At 46.1% G+C, this 21,273-nt stretch overlaps 1 protein-coding gene across 4 annotated transcripts in view; it reads right to left on the reverse strand.

The window, feature by feature from the left end:
* Nucleotides 1–15,590: 15,590 nt before the first annotated feature.
* TRMT9B (tRNA methyltransferase 9B (putative)) overlaps nt 15,591–21,273 on the reverse strand; it is a 45,737-nt gene continuing 40,054 nt past the window's right edge. For all 4 annotated transcript variants that reach the window (XM_066380257.1, XM_066380256.1, XM_066380258.1 and 1 more), the window contains one exon: nt 15,591–18,807. In XM_066380257.1, the coding sequence (XP_066236354.1) occupies nt 17,777–18,807 (1,031 nt within the window). In that variant the 3' untranslated portion in view covers nt 15,591–17,776. The remainder of the gene's footprint in view (nt 18,808–21,273) is intronic.

Here is a 21,273-nt window from a genome sequence, read left to right on the forward strand (position 1 = left end):
GTTCCCTTAGATGTGAGTTACATTCAGTTTTTAACTTTCCAGTGAGATTTTGGAGGATCCAAATGTTGGATGTTAGTAATTTATGCTCTTGTGGAAAATGCTGGCAGTTGTTCAATTTTTCTCAGTCTCGGTTTCTTTTTAACTCATTTGTAAAAGATAATTACCAAAAACCCTTCCAGCCTTTTAAAAAATTTCCACCAACCACATGCACTCCAGTTCTCTGAATAACGCCAGTGATTGTGCATACTTCGAACTCATGATTTTTTTTCCCTCTTCCGAGAGTTCAACGTTAACAGGAGGTGTGGAAATAATACCAACAGGTTTTCACCTATTAGGTACTGCTACATCTCTGGTATTGTTTTAGGAACTTATACACATTTGTTTTATTTAATCTTTAAAAAACTCTGGCTGGCAAAAGTCTGCAGCATAAATATTATTGTACACATTCTACAGGTAAGGACTATAAGGCTACCACACCCTGCTCTCCGTGTTTACAAACTAGTAAAGGAGATACAAGAGAAACAAGTGAGAAGTTTGCTAGTGTCATTGTAATTCATCATTCACCATTGATGGTGTAGAGCGCAGTTCAACTGGCGTGTTCCAGCAACACCAAGTATTCAAACTGCATGAGAAGAGATAGTTCTCTTATCTTCCACATACTCAGAAAGCTGCTGTCATAGGGTCATGACTAGAGAAGAAGTATTTTTTTAAAAAAATAGCTTTTCCAAGGATTCAGGAGTAAACATTTATTAAGCTCTCACATGGTACCTGAAACTCTTTACAGGCATGTCCCTGAAGGTGACCATTATGTCCCAGCTGCTGATATGAGGAAGGCAGGTGGTGGAGGTCATCAGAATGACTGCAGGAACACCTCTGGGGTGCTCATGGCATGGCACAGTGACAGCATTCTACCTGATATGTGGTTTGTTTGTTTGTTTGTTTGTTTGTTTTTTGTATTTTTCTGAAGTTGGAAACGGGGGAGGCAGTCAAATAGACTCCCGCATACGCCCGACCGGGATCCACCAGGCATGTCCACCAGGGGGCGATGCTCTGCCCATCTGGGGCATCGCTCTGTTGCAACCAGAGCCATTCTAGCGCCTGAGGCAGAGGCCATGGAGCCATCCTCAACGCCCGGGCCATCCTTGCTCCAATGGAGCCTTGGCTGCAGGAGGGGAAGAGAGAGACAGAGAGGAAGGAGAGGGGGAGAGGTGGAGAAGCAGATGGGCACTTCTCCTGTGTGCCCTGGCCGGGAATCAAACCCAGGACTCCTGCACGCCAGGCCGATGCTCTACCACTGAGCCAACCGGCCAGGGCCTGATATGTGTATTTTTTGATTGGTGTGTTTGGGTATTCTTTTTAAAAGCTTGGCAGCCTTTGCCAAAATGTGCTTTGTAGGGTGTTAATACACTTTACATGGAAAACAAACTTCCAGGTTGAATAACATGGGGACCACTGGACTGAATAAAGTTAAATGGGATTTTCAGCCTTAGCCTAGAATTTCTTGAGACATTTTGTATATCGATGCATATTTTTTACTTAGTTTAAGCATTAAATGTATTTAATATGTAAAGAAAATACCCAAGAACTCGGGCTGAGGCAGAACGTGTAACATTTCTCCTATGCTAGAAGCCCTATCACCTAACCCTTGTTGATGTTTATGTGTGTGAATTTCCAAAGATATCCTAGTGGCATCAGCTCAAGGAGGTGGGACAGCACATAAACTCTGAGGGATGTTAAAAAATGCTCTCTAGCTGACACCTGGTAATCCTGGTCTACTGGTCTACCCTCCCACTGAGCAACCATGAGGCCAGTGGCTTCTGCCCCAGAGATGAGTTTAATTCCAGGCTGCACACCCCTCCCAGCACCTTGTCCTTCAGTTACCCACCTAGTTCTTGTAGGCATTGGGGTTCATTACCAGTGTTTTTGTTGTTGTTGTTGTTGTTGTTTTGCCAGAGAGACAGAGAGAGGGACAGATAGGGACAGACAGGCAGGAAGGGAGAGAGATGAGAAGCATCAATTCTTTGTTGCGGCTCCTTAGTTGTTCATTGACTGCTTTGTCATATGTTCCTTGACTGGAGGGCTACAGCAGACAGAGTGACTGTATGGCCAGTAACCACAGCCACCATCACAGCTGCCTGGTCCGTGCAGGCTCCCATTTGATTTGGACAGATGGTAATAAAACAACGGAGCCAAGAACTGGTGGGCCATTAGCTTTAATCCTAGCTTGCACCCGGCGGGCAAGAAATACACACAGTGGGAAAACACTTTCCTTTCCATTCAGGGCTCCCAAAGCCACTGACTCATCTGAGTATTCCTAGAATCAAAGGTTTCTACCTCACCAGCCTTATTCACCTCTGTTCCCCATCTCCTTCTCTCTGCATAAACTGGCTTCTTCTTCAGCACTCTGCCATCTTGGCTGCTGCCCCATTTTATAGTGTAGAAATTAAAGCCTTTAAGCCATTATACAAATAAGAAAGTCTCTGATACAAAGCCACTTATCTGAAGCATAATGGGATTCCTCATAAGAGTGCACCACCCCACATCATGCAACAGTCAAGGATATGGGGGAAAGCTTAGTGTTGAGAAGATCTTAGTATTAAAAGAGTGGGAAAGGCTTGGTATTAAAACTAAGCCTTAGGCTATAAGGACGCTGCCTGCTTACAGCCTGTCTCCCCACACCCAATGCAAACTATAAGTGAGCAAACATATACATCATATTTGCAAACTTATTTGACCAACAGTGATCCCTTGCTCAAGCCAGCGACCTTGGGCTCAAGCTGGTGAGCCTTGCTCAAACCGGATGAGCCCGCGCTCAAGCCAGCAACCTTGGGATTTTGAACTGGGTCCTCTGCTACCCAGTCTGATGCTCTATCCACTGCGCCACTGCCTGGTCAGGCCATTACCAGTGGTTTTAATTAATGATCAACCCCACATTGACTAGTTGGATTTTCCTATATTATAGAGATTAGTCATGAATTAGTTTATTTTAGGGCATGCAGTGTATATGAATTTCTAGGCTGCTAAACACTTTTTGGGAAATCCTAGCTCTTGACATATGGAATCTTACCATTTTAGACATAGCACCTTCCTTATGTCCTGGGCACTTTACCTATACTAATTTATTCACCTTCCCAGCAACCCTGAAACAGTAAGTGCATGTAACGTCTATGATTTGCAGACAAGGAATCGAGCCGTCTGGATTTGAAATGGGCCCCTCTGCCCTGTTCAGTTCAGCCCCTCCAAGGAGACAGACATGGAAGACAGGATGAGCAGGACTCCAGGAGGCTGGAGCACAGGGCGGGGTCTTTCCTGACTGACGGGAAACTTCCCCTCTTTGGCCCTTGTCTCTTCTCAGCCACTTCCTGGCCCTTCCTTCCCTTCACTCTCTTCTCTCTCTCCTTGCCTCCAGCTCAGATTTTCAGTCATTCAGTTCTGTTCGGATGCTCTGTGTGGTGTGTGTGTGCTGTGTGTGTGTGTGTGTGTGTGTGTTGTTGGGGCTATATTGAACCCTACAGAAGGAAACTTATTTGACCAACAGTGATCCCTTGCTGAAACCCTGCAGTGTGAAAAGAGGCCTCTTCTTGGTTTGGCCTGAGGGTGGAGTAGCAAGACAATAAAACTTTTCTTCCTGCCGATATTTATTGCTCCTTTGTTACACTAGGCCCTTGGTTGGCAAACCCTGGCTGGCGAGCCACATGCGGTTCTTTGGCCCCTTGAGTGATTAGCAAAGGCCAACTTAGGAGTACCCTAATTAAGTTAATAACAATGCACCTACCTATATAGTTTAAGTTTAAAAAATTTGGCTCTCAAAAGAAATTTCAATCATACTGTTGATAATTGGCTGTGTTGACTAATGAGTTTTCCCGACCACTGCCCTAGGCTACAAAGATGTCTCTTCCTTTATTTAGAATGCTTTCCAAAGCTCTTTCTTATTATCCTTACTTTGTTTTAGGCAAGACCTCCAGAAGTGGGTGCAGGGTGTGTGTGTGTGTGTGTGTGTGTGTGTGTGTGTGTGTGTGTGTGTGAACCCAGGAAGCGAGAAGTGACATGGAAGTGGGAAATAATTACAATATTCTACGATGAGTGTGTTGCCCGCTGACTATCTAATAGGCCACCAGGAAAAGTTGTTGATTCAACAAAGTTCAGTTTATTAGATCTGCTGCAATAAGGGAGAACATCACCTTCATAGTCTTCATGGTGTCTCAGAAAAAGAAATTAGGGCAGGGTACCCATGTGGTTTCAGGTCCTGGGCTGAATCCCCCTGGCTGGTGATTTTTAAGGTGAATATTGCAAGGCGGGATGAGGATTGGGTGGCGTTCTGCCTCCATAGCTTCCTCTGGATTGGTGGGCGCCCTGAAGCAAGGGTCTCGAGGCCACGTCGATGCACAAGCTGCGAGTCCAGTTGGTTCACGGCCTCTTGGTCTAGGAACATGTGTTTCCTGAAGCAAGCAGCTAGGTCATGTTTGTTCGGTACTAATGCTCTTTAACACAGGCACCGGGAACCGCGTTGGTTTCAGTTCTAGGGTATAATAAAGTGAGCACAAAGGGAGGAGGAATTCTTTGTCCCGAGGACAGGGTCAGGTTTGAAGGGGGATGTTGGGAAGGGTTTAAAGAAGAGGAGGTGTCTGAGCAGGGTATCCAAGTGTGAATGTGAAGATGTGAGCCAGAAGGAATCTTCAGTGTTTCTCCAACTTGAATGTTTGCACACATCAGCTGGGGTGCTGCTAAGATGCAGATTCCTATTCTGTGGTTCTGGGTTCCCAGTAAGGGGGATGCTGCTGGTCCATGAACCACACTTGGCGTAGGGAGGTCCTAGACCGAAAGAAGTGTACAGGCATGAAATGACTAGGTATACTGAGGGAACACCAGGAGGATATTTGTGCAGGGAGTGGTAAGAGGATGCGGCCAGAGGGCCCGGCTAAGGAGGCCTCGTAAAGCCAGTGGAGGACGCAGGGCTCCGTAAGCCAGCGCACATTCGAGCTGACTCAGAGGAGCAAGACCTGACTTAGTGGCTCTGAGTAGATCCACTCACTGGTAGGGACTCAATGCTCCAGAGGCCCTTTTCATCTGCAATCTGGCTGAGCACCACGTCTGTAAGCACAGGAAAGCCCTGGGAAGGTTTGCGATGCAGGCTTGTAGTTTAGGTGACAGACAGCCACATGGAGCGACAGAGGGTGGAATGGAGGAGACCCAAGCTCAGCTGAGTGGGGAGCTTTGGGTGTTTCCCTCAGCCGTTGCATTAATGTGGATTGGCAAGCTGGGCCCAGAGGAATGAGGTTCCTTGGCCTGGTGAGGAGAAAGCCAGGTTCTGGACATGTACTACTCTAGCCTTGAGATGTTTGCCGGGGATGGACGGCCCGTAGCACACTTGCGGCCTTGGGCTTCGGGAAATAGCACAGGACCACCAGCATCTGCTGGGAATCAGAGGAACCGGAGTGGGCACAGTGAGGGGATGAGGAGGAGGACAATGGAAATCAGTGGAGACACATCCCACGTTGGCCTAACCCTAGCCTTGACCTGGTCCTGACTTAGTCTAACACCACCAGGCTATTCCTAATTGGATATATTATTGGAAAAAAAGTGAAAAATTCAGAATTTGAAGTGTTGATGCTATAAAGGCCCACTTCCTATATTTCTTTCCATTTTAAGTTTGTTTTTTTCTAACCAATACAGAACTAATATTTTCTTTTTATAACTGAAAAAGAGAAGGACAAGAGTCACAGCTTCAGCACTCCAGTTATTCTGGTTCTGTCTGTCCTTTAAACACTGTATCTGCGCCGGACATTTGACCAGGATATTACATTTGCTGCTGTGCTAGCCTCATGCCCCCCCCCCCCCCACAGCTGTTTCCTTTCTCGATGCTTTGAAACTCAAATGCAGGTTACATCTTATTCAATTCACCCAGGACTGTTATCATTAACCTGATTTTATAGGTGATGAAATTGTACAAATGAAAAAATTGATGCTCAGGACAGGTCAAGCAATTTGGTTAAGCCGGTCAGTCTTAACAGCAGCAAGAGAAGGAACCCAGGCGCGGGGGGCCAGCACTCAGAGAGAGGTGGTCAGACAAGACTCCCTGTGGTGACCACATCGTGAGGAATGTACGTGTAGAACTGTCATGTTGTACATCCGCGTAATGCAGGAGGCCCGGACCCAGGACACCGGTCTGCTGCTGTTGCGGATCCTGCAGAAACCACTTCTGCCAAAACCAAGGAAGCCATTTGTTCTCTCTCCTCCTGGTCCAAGCTTGCCATGCCAGCTCTAGTTTTTCAGTGGTGCCCTGAGGACTTTTTCCCTGGGCTGTCGGCCAAGGGAAGTCACCCTCAGCGTTGAGAAAGAGGTCTCGGCCCTGGCCGTTTGGCTCAGTGGTAGAGCGTCAGCCTGGCGTGCAGGAGTCCCAGATTCGATTCCCAGCCAGGGCACACAGAAGAAGTGCCCATCTGCTTCTCCACCCCTCCCCCTCTCCTTCTCTGTCTCTCTCTTCCCCTCCCGCAGCCAAGGCTCCATTGGAGCAAAGTTGGCCCAGGCACTGAGGATGGCTCTATGGCCTCTGCCTCAGACACTGGAATGGCTCTGGTTGCAACAGAGCGATGCCCCAGATGGGCAGAGCATTGCCTCCTGGTGGGCATGCCGGGTGGATCCCAGTCGGGCACATGCGGGAGTCTGTCTGACTGCCTCCTGTTTCCAACTTCAGAAAAATAAAAAATAAAAATTAAATTTAAAAAATTTAAAAAAAAAAAGAGAGAGAGAGAGAAAGAGGTCTCTTTAAAACCTAAAACCCAAGACAGCCAATTCTTGATTTTCCAACTCTAAAACTCCGGTCAAGGTGAAAGGCAAAGTGTGTTTGTTTCTCAGCCCCCACCAGCCTCCTCAGGCTGGGAGAGGGCAAAGCAGGAGAGTTGGGTCAGGTGTGGGTAATTCAAGGCTGCGGAGACCAGACTGGCTCGTGCCCAGCCCAGCCCAGCCACAGCTGAACATGTAAGTCTCCATGTGGGTGAACACGGGACATCACCAGCCCCAAGAACTCATTGAAACCCATCAAATATTTATTGAGTGGTTGTCTTATGCCAAGAAGAGTTCTTGATGTGGGAGTTAGAGTGGTGGGCAAACAAACAAAAACCTGACAAAACAAAACAAAACAAAATCTGTTTTTTTGGAGCCCTACATCTTAGGGGTGGATGGAAGTATACTGCTCACAAAAATTAGGGGATATTCCAAAAATGAATATGAAGCTATAAAATATCCCCTAATGTTTGTGAGCAGTAGAGATAACACACACAAGTATTCTGTGATATTTCAGGATGACAAGGGCTGTGGAGAACAATGGAGCACGGAGGGGCACAGGGTCTGCGTGTGTGATTGTGGGTAAGAGTGTGGTGTGTCGTTTTAAATGGGCTGACCCATTTGAGAGCGTACAATCTGAGCCAGGGCTGAAAGGAAACGAAGGGGACATTGATTCTGCTTCAGGGAAAAGCATTCTCAATAGAGGGGCAGAAAGGGCCAAGTCCCTGCGTCCTGAAATGTCTGAGGAATCGCAAGAAGGCAGTGAGGTTGGAGCTGAAGGAAGGAGGGAAGGCGAGGAAGAGATGAGATGGGAAGGTAGCGTCCTGGAAGGCCACTGTAGGTCCTGGAAGGCCACTGTAGGTCCTGGAAGGCCACCGTAGGTCCTGGAAGGCCACCGTCAATTTTCCTCTCCTGACTCTCGAGTGAGCACAGACGCGCTACCGACCACCTTGAGACCATTCAGCCTCGGCTGGACTCTCTCCCTGTGGACAGCCCCCGTCTCTGGCCCTGGGAGCATATACACCATGGGATCTGATGTGAAATTTTAGGGGTTGGGTAGGGAGCTGGACAGCCTGGCTGGGCGGTGGGATGTGCTTAGCGAGGAGCACCCTGGTGACCTCCCGCTGAGTCGGTCCGCGCCCACTCAGTTTAGTTTCCGTCCCCTAACTGTAATCTTTGCCAAACTGCACATGTAATATTTTGAAGTCGTTCAAACCCTCCACATTGATAGCCTTAAGTATTCCAACCTAACATTAGCAGCTACACACCACAATTTCAGCCCTTTGGGGCCTCTGAACATATTTAATATTCCCAAAAGATATGCGTTCATTTGCCCTCCACAGATTATATCTGTAACTCCTTTCAATCAAGTGTAACTCTTTTGTTAGTACTAAACTCCTCTAACTCTGAAATGATATATATGTCTTAGAAGATGTAACAACTTGCTTAGATAGCTTCTTGTTGCCTCTGCACAACCAGATTTGTCTGAACTGCTACCAGGTTACCAACTTCTAAGTTACCAGTTAGTACAGCTTTCCACACCAGTGGCTTCTGTAAAGACGTTTATCCGGAGCTGGGCCAACGCTCAGCAGCGGCTCTTATCCTCCAGAAGAGGGCGCTCTGGTTCCGCTTCCCGGCGGCGCAGGCCTCCCTGGCACAGTTCCTTCGCGGGGGCGGCTGTGTTTGTTACAGGCTCACAGCCTCCCCGGGGAGCCAGGTGGAAATGTGGGGGCCATTTTTTTTCCCATTTCTTTTCCCCGGTTCTAATCACATTCTAGTTCACTCTGCCTTAGCTGGGCATGTATCTTACTTTCATTTCTAAACCTCCTGTCCCCGCTCCTCCCCGTCCCCTCTCCCTGCTGTAGACCCTTTCACACCCCAGGGCCCCGCCCCACCCACACCTTCGCTGCCGGGAAAGCTCCAACCCCCCCCCCCCCACCTTTTTAAATTAGAGAGAATGGGAGGGGGGGGATCGTGGGTGATCCAGGAAGGTTTGACTTGCTAATATTGCGAATAGCAGTACCCCAAATTTAAAGGGCTGTAAGATGGTGAAGTGGAAAAATCAACGTGGAGCAGTAGAATTGGGGTGATTTCCATTAAAGAGGGGACCTGAGCTGGGGGCTGCAGTGTGACAAGGATCTGGATGGGTGAAAAGGGTCACAACGTCCCCGAGGGACACCAGCAGTGTGGTGTGGTGAGGACACAGGTCTGGCTCTGGGCGTGGGCAAGTCCCTCCTTCTTGGAGGCAGCCACAGCCACGGTCTCTGGAAGCTCAAGCCCCTGGCGGTGTCCCACCTGCGGGGTCTGCTCACGGGTGCACCTGCGTGGGGGCACTTCCATGGGGAGTGACGTGGACAGTAAAGAGCAGTAATAAAGGTGACCGTGTCTGACCCCAATCATCAAAACTGTAAAGCAGATACTAGCTTTTAAGCTCAATTTGTGCAGATATTTCAAAAATGGAAGATGAGTACAAAGATGTAAGATTTAAAGTCATTAACTAGTGATTTTTTTCTTCTTCTGGGTTTTTTTTTTCCTTCCCCAAAGTTAGAAACGGGGAGGACAGACTCCTGCATGCACCTGACGGGAATCCACCGGCATGTCCTCCACGGGGTGATGCTCTGCTTACCTGGGGCATTGCTCCATTGCAGCCGGAGCCATTCTAGCGCCTGGGGCAGAGGCCATGGAGCCATCCTCAGCACCCAGGCCAACTTTGCTCCAATGGAGCCTTGGCTGCTGGAGAAGAAGAGAGAGACAGAGAGAAAGGAGAGGGGGGGGTGGAGAAGCAGATAGGCGCTTCTCCTGTGTGCCCTGGCCGGGAACCGAACCCATGGCTTCCACACACCGGCCGATGTTCTACCGCTGCAGCCACCAGCCAGGGCCTCGAGATGTTTTTAACTGGAGAGATTCCTGCCAACCAGGACACAGCACACTATGGAGGTTTCACTAATTCTTCCCGAAACCCTGGTGCAGAGTCTGTTTCATTTGTTATCAGTACTTTCCATTTTTGTCTCCCAAGCAGCCACAGTGAGGGGCAAACTGTGTGGGGGGAGATGTTGGAGCTTCCTCCATCCCAGGGAATGGGTGGGAGGTGGTCAGGGTCACCATGCCAGGGCACCGGCTGCTGCTAGGAGGCAGCCCCGCTGAGCTGGGCATCCTTAGAGCCACAGTGGAGCCCACACAGTCCTGCGCCTTGCTTCACACCCCGGCTCTGATAATGAGCTGGCAACCTGCAGGTGGAAAAGGTCAGCAAAGGAAACTGTTACACTTGCATCCCAATAACAAAAGAAATGACATTCTCTCAATATTAGAACCCTATTTTCACACACACACACACACACACACACACACACACACACACACACACACACACACACTCTTTCAGATAGTCCAACACATCTTTATTCATCTTAAAAGATTTTTTTAAGTCAATAATATTCCTTTACTAACCCATTAAAGACAACCTATTATTCGATGGTTAGTCTGGTTTCCTGTAGACAAAAATAACAATTCAATATGAATTTGCCTGGTTCTGCGGGAGGATGAGGAGAGGGGGCCGAGTCCACAGCGGACGTGAAGATGAAAGGCCAAACTGCTCGTCTGGTGACCTTTCTGAAACTCACACGTAACTTAAATAAGCTAACACATTTCATAAGCATCCAAATGACATCATTTAAATAATACTTATCACAAAAAGATCCTAACATCATTGGTTGATGCAAATAAAATACCTTTAAATTGTCACAGTCGTAAAAATATTTTACATCAATTTGTGCTTTCAAAACTATCGCAAGCTTCTTCTGAGGAAGACCTAAAGGAACTGTACGTGGTAGGAAAATAAGTTTTTGTATGTTAGATACAAACACACATCAACACCAGAAGAGGGACAACAATGTTTAACAATTATCTTTATATATATTTCCCTGAAACAACAGCAAAAAATCTACTCAATGAAATATATATATATAATTTCTATGGTAATTGTTAATTTAATCTTTTGACAAGTGCATTAGAGGGTTGCTTTTTTCTTGGTCAGTGATGACAGCCAAGACTAGACGTCTAGGGATATATATATATTTACAGCACAATATTTAAGAGAACATCTAAAGAAAATGGGACAGCTTTCAAATACATATTCAAAATGTTTCAGAAATTCCACTGGGTTCCATATTAGTGAGATTTAAGTAGTGTGAGGGTTCCATGGAAATAAACAGTAGAAAAGCAGTCTTTTACTAATGCACTACATACATAAATAAAAAAATCTAATGAAAGCAGTGTAATTAGCTCACTAGAGAAATGCCTGTCATTCAACCAAATACCCTCCTAAGCAACCATAAATATTAACATAACTTCTTCAGGGAATTCACCAGTCAACACTGGCTGCAGACGAACTGCTGTGATCCAATGGCTTTTCTCTATGGAGGTAACATCCAGAGAAAAATAAATGTTCCATGTAGAGAAATTATATTGTTTCATGTGGATTCATTAAAAATTAATTAGGTTAGGGGAAACTTGATTCTTCCCAGCTCCAGTTGAGGAAATAACAAAATATATATGTAATTGTCAAGTGAAGGATCCCATTTGTCAACTGACCCTCACTAATGGTCCATCAGATTGGTCCTAGAAATTATATTCTCATCTGATCCACCCAGATAAAGCGATTACCCATGCAGATCAATGGGGAAGACCCACATCTAGAGGGGGACAGAATGTGTGTGACAACGGAAATGATTCATATCCCTACTGATGTGTCACATACTCTGGGACCCGTGAAAACCAAAACTAGGACAATGCACAGTTTGCATTTTCTCTTCGATTAGCTTCCTTAGGTTTCTGTGTTTGCGTTCTCCCTGCCATGCCACTGCTCTCCATATGCATTATCAGTTTAATTCTCGGTTGGTGGGAGCTCCTTTTAAAATACTCTCACTCCAGTTTTGTAGATAATCGAGGTGGCAGATACGGAGCCTATAAAATCAAACCAGTAATCGAACTGTTGAGTCAGGGAAGAGGAGTTGAGTATTCTAGTTTGGGGTCGTTTGGGGTGTAGTGTGGGATCTGCCTAGACTTCTGTAATTCCTTTCCACTGCCATGGCTTTTCCATCTGCTGGATGGGTGTATGACAACACTTAGCTCACTTGACCTTTGAATTGACGGAATGAAGCCTGTTTCCTGCCTTTTTCTTTGGAAAAAGATTGCAATTATGAAACCCAAATTTACATTTAGGGGATGTGATAATTACATGTTATTATGTAATTTCTAACAAATGCACTGTTTAAAATGGCAAACTGCAGGGCCCCTGGCCAGTTAGTTCAGTTGGTTAGAGCGTCGTCCTGACATACCAGGGTTGTGGGTTTGATCCCTGGTCAGGACACATACAAGAAGCAACCAATGGATGCATAAATGGGTGGAACAATAAATTGATGTTTCTCTCTTTTACTTCCTATTTTTCTCTAAAAATCAATAAAAAATGTTTTTTTTTTAAAAAAACCTTCATTTGGTTTTGATTATAGTTCATCTGTCCTTTTCCAGACTAGAAATAATCCCAAAGATGAGAGAGTTGGGTGGTGGGGCAAGAGTGGTCTGACTTTATAAATTAATTAAATGAACAATTAATAATAATAATAAACCCTGGCAGATTGCAAAGCAGGAAAAAAATATATCTATATCTATCTGGATATGGATATATATGGATATGGATATATATATATATATATATATATATATATATATATATATATATATAATTAAGTGAGAGGCAGGAAGGTAGAGACAGATTTCTGCATGTACTCTAACCAAGATTCACTCGGCAAGCCCCCAACCAGGCAACGCTCTGTCCATCTAGGCCACTGCTCCATTGCTCAGCAATTGAGCTATTTTAGTGCCTGAGGTAAGGCCATGGAGCCATCTTCAGTACCAACAGTCAACTTTACTTCAATCATTCAAGCCATGGCTGTGGGAGGAGAAGAGAGAGAGAGAGAGAGAGAGAGAGAGAGAGAGAGAGAGAAAGAGAGTGGAGGGAGAGGGGAAGTGGTGGAGAAACAGATGGTCGATTCTCTTGCATGCCCTGACCGGGAATCAAACCCCAAACTTCCACATGCCGGGTTGATGCTCCACCACTGAGCAAACTGGCCAGGGCCTGCAGAAAATAATTTAGAGTTAATTTATGAATGCTTTCCTAAAGAGTGTGTATTTTGTTCTATCACAGTATTTTCTGCAATGTGTTCCACAGAACTTTGTGCTAGAGATGTTAATATGTATCAGGTTAAGTCCAAGTTTACTTTAGGTAGGCATTGTGATTTCCTAAGAGGATATTTTGTGTAATGCTTTTCTCAAAATGAACAATTTAACTTGGTAGCAGGAATACAATGAATATGAAAATGTTTCCGGCTTGACACCTTTAGTTAATGCTAACATTCTGTGTACACCAACACATCTGATATTCACTGTCTTAGAGCCTATGTATCTGGGAACTCGTGGGGTTCAGTACACAAGTGGAATTAATGATATATGTAACTAGCCCTCAAATTTCTCACCTCCTATAAAATGGGAAAACAGTAATACCATTTTCAAAGAACTGAAGAATTGGAAAAAGTGACCGCACAACATTTTGTGACCAAGACTATTTTCAGTTGAAATCAAACAGAAACAGACTTGCAAATATATATATAAAAGATGGGGAAAAATATGTAAGGGACAGCTATCCAACTATGGTCTAACTGTATGATCTTTCCTTATCCTTGCTAAAGCTCATTTGCAGAGGGGATCACCACATCTTGAAAAGTTCGTATAATCTGTCTAGTACTGTGACTGGGTGCATATGGTGTTGTAGTTATGAGCACTGGCTGGGACTCACACTGCCTGGGTTGGAATCCCCGCCCTGCCCCTTACTAGATGTGTGATACTTGGTAGGGGTGTGACCGTGATGTTGGGCAATTTAATTTTGTTCTGCTTCAGTTTTCCTCATCTGTAAAATGGGAACCATAAGGATGCTTATCTCAAGAGGGCTGTGGTGAGGATTACAGATAAAATAATAGTTAGCAGATTAAGAAAAGTTAGCTGCTCCCTGACCAGGCGGTGGCGCAGTGGATAGAGCGTTGGACTGGTATGTGGAGGACCCAGGTTCGAGACTCCGAGGTCACCAGCTTGAGCGTGGGCTCATCTGGTGTGAGCAAAGCTCACCAGCTTGGATCCAAGGTCGCTGGCTTGAGCAAGGGGTTACTCGGTCTGCTGAAGGCCCACGGTCAAGGCACGTATGAGAAAGCAATCAATGAACAACTAAGATGTTGCAATGAAATACTGATGATTGATGCTTCTCATCTCTCTCCGTTCCTGTCTGCCCCAATCTATCCCGCTCTCTGACTCTCGCTCTGTCTCTGGAAAAAAAAAAAAAAAAGTTAGCTGCTGTTATCAATATATTTCAGATTTTCTACATAGTAGGAGAGAAAAGCTCTAGTCTGCCTTGATTTGTTCTTCCTAGACTGTGGCTGCTTGGCCAGTGGTTGCACCCCCTCCTTTCCTTCCTGAAGTGGGTCCTCACAGCTCACAGCTCACTTCTAAGCTCCCCACCAAGTTCAACCACTACTGGGTTAGACCTTCTGCCCTTCATTTATTTTTATTAAAAAATCCACCAGAGCTTATGCTGTTAGTTGCCACTGATAAGAAGGTACCTTGATGTTTCAGTCTGGTTGATATTTGGATTACTTTCTCTTGGGATTACCTCCAATTTTTGCCCATTCCATCGATGTTCCATTAAAATACAGAGGAATTCCTGACCTTTAGAACTCGGAAGGACACAGAAAGGTAAAGTAGAGGCAAGAATTATACACCACCCTGCCCATGGATGTGTGATAAGAGAGGAGGACCAAGATGACACTCGGAGTTCCCTGTTAGACGGCTTGTCAGTTACTACGACACGCTGGTGCCATTTCATCACTACGGTGACAATTTTTACAATAAGTGAGGCCTCTTGCTTGGTTCCCACCATCATGTTATTTACTCCGAAGGAAGGCAGCGTGGGTCCATGTTAATGCACTTGCTTCAGATCCTTTAACTGTTTATGTGGAATTCCTCCAATAAGCCAGGGAGGCAGCAATAAACCAGCAAAGGTTTTTAAAAACATTCCAATAATCTCCCAAACACTCCCTCTACTTTAGACTGTGGGACTGCGGTGAGGCCAGCGAGGGAAAGACGAGGAACAGGAAAGACGCTGACCCAGTGTTCATCATGGGGTCTAAGCTTTCAAATGACCTCAGAGAGAGCCACAGAACCTATCATCGAGTGAGGTCATGCAAACTGAACACTGTCACACTGCTTGTGGTCCTTTAAACTCACTCACGCCTGACCTTTACTTCTGAGGACAATTTTAAAGATGAGCAAGATTTTTCAGTGATCAAGATATTTATTTAAGCCCTGCCGGTTGGCTCAATGGTAGAGCGTCGGCCTGGCGTGCGGAAGTCCCGGGTTCGATTCCCAGCCAGGGCACACAGGAGAGGCGCCCATCTGCTTCTCCACCCCTCTCCCTCTCCTTCCTCTCTGTCTCTCTCTTCTCCTCCCGCAGCCGAGGCTCCATTGGAGCAGGGATGGCCCGGGCGCTGGGGATGGCTCCTTGGCCTCTGCCCCAGGCGCTGGAGTGGCTCTGGTCGCGGCAGAGCGACGCCCCGGAGGGGCAGAGCATTGCCCCCTGGTGGGCAGAGCATCGCCCCTGGTGGGCGTGCCGGGTGGATCCCGGTCGGGCGCATGCGGGAGTCTGTCTGACTGTTTCTCCCCGTTTCTAGCTTCGGGGAAAAAAAAAAAAAAAGATATTTATTTACCTTAGGCTCATCGATGGCTATGTATATACACTGGAGATACACGATATATATGGATGTACATCCAAAAGTGAAAGTTAGCTTCACGAGTGTACCAAAGAGATGGGATCAACCGTGGAACTAAATAGTTGCATACAACATAAAGTCTGGACGCACAGAATTCCTCTGCTCAGCAGACGAAGGGCAAAGGACTGCTGTTATTTTCAATTTACAGCCCTGTCAAAATTATGTGAAAATATGTCTCTCTCAAGAACCATTCTAGAGAATCATTTTATGCCAAGCCATGTGTGCATATGCATGTGCGTGCATGTGTGTGTGTGTGTATGAGAGAGAGAGAGAGAGAGAGAGAGAGAGAGAGAGAGAAAGGCTGCTCAGACAGGTCTGCTCGGAGTTTTTTTTTTGGAGCAGTCTAATAAACTGAGCTCTCTGTACATGGTAGGCTGCCACCAGAAATACTGCCCACAGGTTTCTAGCAGCAGGGCTGGGATTAGAGATACATCTGACAACAGGCTTCAAAGAGGAAAAACCTACTCGTAATAAAAAGGCCCTCAAGCCTTCACTGTGAGAACTTCTCTGACTCTGAGATTCTTTTCTGTCCACCAATAAAACCACTTACCCTCATGGCTTCATGTCCTAATTTTAGAAATGGAAGGCACTAAATTAATTTTAAATTTATATCCCACTTTGGTTTTCATTGGCCCTCTGATGCGAACTGTTCACTGAACCATACGAATCACGCCTCATTTCCGCCAGACAACCTCAGGTGATGATGCAATCTTATTTTAAAGCCAAGAGATCATTTTCAGCTAAGCATTAAAAATAATTCTTTACGTTTCTTTGAAAGCAGCATTGTTTTTTAAGTTACAGCACAATCAGCGAAGAAAAAAGAAACCCAAACCAAATGGAATCTTTTACTATTTCAGTAAATGTGAGTGGAAAAACAAACCAACCAATCAAGAATTGGATTTTCATCCAGGATTACAATGGTCCATAAAGCAAAATGGCTTTTGTCAAATGTCAATTCTCTCCTCATTAAGGAATTATCTGAGGCCATATTCCTGGGTCAACTCATTTCTGCTTCTCTTAGCTCTCTAGTCTCATCTTAATTGTATCTATGTTTCAGGTTCCATGACATAGATTTCAACAGACCCACGGTTCAACCTAAACAGATGCAGTGACCACACAATGCCCAGTCTGTTGTCTGTAAAGTGCAGAAATTCAACCTTTAATTAGTGAGCCCTGATTCTGCCTAAATCTCTAATAGAACTGACAAAATGTGTTCACTTTCAAAAGGATACATGGCCGGATATTATTTTTAAGAGTTCCACAGCTGTTCTTCCACCAAGGCCAAATATCTTACCCCTTAACAGTCTGTTTACATTGAGAACCAAAGCAGAGAATCAGCCGGATTTCCATAAGAAAATCATCACTCTACATGAAAGCTCATTAGTCAATCTCGGTCTTAGCAGAATGGGATATTCCTGCCTCTAACAAGGTCAGAGAAATTCCAACTTCAGATACTCACATAGTCCACTCTCTCTATGTTAACAGTGCCTTCAGAAACTTGGGAGTGACGCTGATAACCTTGTTACACATATCTTGAAACAAGTTTGCTTATCATTTGGAAAAGTCCTGTGACACTTCTTGCCTCTCCCCACTGTTTGTCACTTTTCTGAAGACCTGAAGCAGAGGCAAGGCCTTGGCAACCAAATAATTTACCACAAGGTTCATTTCTCTCTGTGCAATGGAACAGGCTTACCTGTTACCTGGCACACAGATCCAATCTGTGAAACAGATTATAACTATAAAAATTATAAAAATGCCATTTTTAGAAGGCTTACTTAAAAACAGAACCTTTTTAAAATCAGTTTATAATACTGAAAAACAATATATATGTTGTCTCATAATTTCATCTTTCAGGGGAAAACTCCCAGAGCATATTAAAGTTCACTTTATATGGCGTCTTCAGATGTGTTATAGCAACGCTGAACCACAGATACCCTTTGTCAGATGCTTCAGATGCCAGGCTCTGTGTTTGCCCAAAGATTAAAAAGATGGTCAATTCATAGTCTCTACAGACCAAAGCATAAATGAGTTAAAAAAAAAATGGACGCAAATTCAGGTCACCACCGCAAACCCAGTGAAGAGAACGTGCTTCAGCTGCAGAACGGCTGTCCGCAGGAATCCAGTCAATCCCAGTTCTCCCCTTTCTCCGCAATGATGCACCAGTTGCCGTGATCATTCCCCGAGCTCAGAATGTGGAGCTCGGACACATGTTCCTGCAGCAGGTCACAGAGCTCCCCTTCTCGAAACACGTGGTAATAGCGCATAAAGGCTCTGGACTCCACAACGTCCGGCTGTTGTCCTTCGACAGAAACTGCGTCGTCCGGGATGGAACCCGTGGCATCGACTGCAGAAGTCCTTTTCAGTGTTCCACTAGCAGAAGGGCTCCCGTCTTCCAAGCCACCTGCGGCCACGCCCTTCTCATTGGTGTTGGTGCTACCCAGAGAATGCCGGCCGCCGTTCCTCCCCGCGTCCCCTCGGTGGTCTCCATTTAGATGTTCCGTCGCAGCTGGTGCGCTCAGCCACTCCAAACCTTTTTGAGACGTTTCCACAAACACATCCTCGTCCAACTGCGGCTCTCTCGTTGAAAACGGCTCCTGGTGATCTATGTCTAAACTCGAGTGTCTGGAAGGCTGGAATGACACGGTGTCCGTGCTCCAACCTTCAGTGTTTTTCAGGGCTGTCACCCTTTCAGTTGGCTTCCTCAGAGCAGACTCGTCCAAAGATCTGGAGCAAAACCAGGAACGAAAAGATTTCCCTAACGTGTTATAGAATCCGTTCGCTTCCCTGCAATCCTTAGAAATATCCGCACAACAGGTTCTAGCCGTAACCGGTTCGTAGTCCATGCTGCGGGACCGTTTTGAGTCACATCGCTCCTTAAAACAAACAGAACAGCTCCACACAGAGCAAGGCCTGTGAGGGTGGCTTCCTTCTGGGGGTCCGCACGGCGTCTGTCTCCCCGGCTGGCTGGATTCGGAGAGGAGCCGGGAGCAGAGGGCCCTGTTCCACGGAACCAGCACGTCTTGCTTCTCAAAGCGCCGGTTCTTCTGTTCCATGGCCCAAACGTAAATCATCAGCCGGCCTCCAGGAACTAAGAGTCGGGCCATTTCTTTTACTGCTCGGATTCTTCTTTGTTTTGTAGAAAAATGATGTATAACTGAAAAAAGAAGAAATTAGTCTCACTGTGTATGCACCTACACAAACCTACAAACGTATGTACTAGTATTTTACAGAGAACAGTGAAGCAGTTTTCATATGTAGTAAAATCTCTTTATTTCCCATAGGGAAGGGCATATGGTAGAAATAGCCCAGGCCTGCCTCTCAGAGAGACATCATTTTGAGCTCTGACTGCTGTAACTAGTAGACAAGTGATCTGGGGAAATTCTTTAACTTTTATGGATTTTAAGTCTCTTCATCTGTCATATGACACCTAGAATGAATAATGTGTAAAATCTCTTCATGTTCCAAAAATCCTACGGATTGTGTTACCTAGAAGGTGACCAATATGAATTAGTAAAATTTACAAGGAAGCACTAAGTTAGCTAAATGTTCCTAGCAGGCTTCTGTGAAGTAATTCATTATCTTAATGAATGATTGGTTCATCTAAAGCACTGATCAGCCCTGGCCGGTCGGTAGAGCATCGGCCTAGCGTGTGGGGGACCCGGGTTCGATTCCCGGCCAGGGCACACAGGAGAAGCGCCCATTTGCTTCTCACCCCTCCGCCGCGCCTTCCTCTCTGTCTCTCTCTTCCCCTCCTGCAGCCAAGGCTCCATCAGAGCAAAGATGGCCCGGGCGCTGGAGATGGCTCTGTGGCCTCTGCCTCAGGCGCTAGAGTGGCTCTGGTCGCAACATGGCGACACCCAGGATGGGCAGAGCATCGCCCCCTGGTGGGCAGAGCGTCGCCCCATGGTGGGCATGCCGGGTGGATCCCGGTTGGGCGCATGCAGGAGTCTGTCTGACTGTCTCTCCCCATTTCCAGCTTCAGAAAAATGCAAAAATAAATAAATAAATAAATAAAGCACTGATCAGTGTTAATAAAATTGATAAAGCAAACAGAAGTGGAGAAAAGTGCTGGAGTGCTTTTCTGTTTCGATAATGCAAAGATAAACCAGCCAAGTGTTTCTTTTTTTTTTTTTTTGTATTTTTCTGAAGCTGGAAACGGGGAGGCAGACTCCCGCATGTGCCCGACTGAGATCCACCTGGCATGCCCACCAGGGGGCGATGCTCTGCCCATCTGGGGCATCGCTCTGTCACAACCAGAGTCATTCTAGCACCTGAGGCAGAAGCCATGGAGCCATCCTCAGCGCCCGGGCCAACTTTTGCTCCAATGGAGCCTTGGCTGCGGGAGGGGAAGAAAGAGACAGAGAGGAAGGAGAGGGGGAGGGGTGGAGAAGCAGATGGGCGCTTCTCTTGTGTGTCCTAGCCAGGAATCGAACCCAGGACTCCTGCATGCCAGGCCGACGCTCTACCACTGAGACAACCGGCCAGGGCCTTTTTTGTTGTTGTTGTATTTTTCTGAAGTTAGAAGCGGGGAGGCAGTCAGACTCCCACATGCGCCCGACTGGGATCCACCTGGTATGCCCACCAAGGGGCAATGCTCAGCCCATCTGGGGCGTTGCTCTGTTGTGGCCAGAGCCATTCTAGCACCTGAGGTGGAGGCCACGGAGCTGTCCTCAGCGCCCAGGCCAACTTTGCTCCAATGGAGCCTTGGCTGCATAAGGAGGAGAGATAGAGAGGAAGGAGAAGGGGAAGGGTGGAGAAGCAGATGGGCACTTTTCCTGTGTGTCCTGGCTGGGAATCGAGCCCGGGACTTTCACACACCCAGCCGACGCTCTACCGCTGAGCCAACAGGCCAGGGCTGATTGATTCTCATTTTTAATAATGTAATGTAATGTAAAAGGGTTATGTGTATTTTTTAAAGGGTCAACAACTTATAGGTCATTATTTTTACTTTCAATCCCTGCAAAGTTAAAGTAGAAGTCAAGCAGGATTGACTTTATCTAACCTTAACTGAGTTATTAGGCAACTTTTAAACAAAAATATATAGGAAGTGTGCATCTGTTAGCTCCTAGAGGAGTTTAATCACAGTACTGGCTATTGAAATTTCTCGTAGTTCTACATGGGAAAGCTAACTGGAAAATGACCACACCACATTTAACTTAGAGTTACAGTTCATAAAACATATGCTGTGCTTCCACTTAAGGGGCCGTTTTTAATCAGAAGATGACAGCCAGTACATTCCATTTCCTTTGGGACGAGGCATGAGACTTAAACTGGAAATGGGACGGACTTGACCAAGCACCCACAGAGCATCTCCCCGCAGTAGGAAAGCTGCTCAATATCCCATGCCCACGACAGAGGCTCAGCAGCCTCGCCTGGGTGGAAGGGGCCTTGCAGACCTTAACTCTAATGTGAATTAAAGGGAAGCAAACATCCCCTTCTCTGACCTCTCTCTGATGTCTAGGTCTTTAGGTAGAATGACTAAACCAAAAATTCTCTCCACTAAAGAGTTTAAGCATTGTCTAGTGTTGCTTGATTCCACAAGAATTCCTCCTGTTAATGCTGACAGCCGAAACGGACTGTCTTTGCAGTTTCAACAGCAAAGAAGTAGGACTGTCACAGA

This window comes from Saccopteryx leptura, chromosome 4, assembly GCF_036850995.1.
Source record: "Saccopteryx leptura isolate mSacLep1 chromosome 4, mSacLep1_pri_phased_curated, whole genome shotgun sequence".
Lineage (NCBI taxonomy): Eukaryota > Metazoa > Chordata > Mammalia > Chiroptera > Emballonuridae > Saccopteryx > Saccopteryx leptura.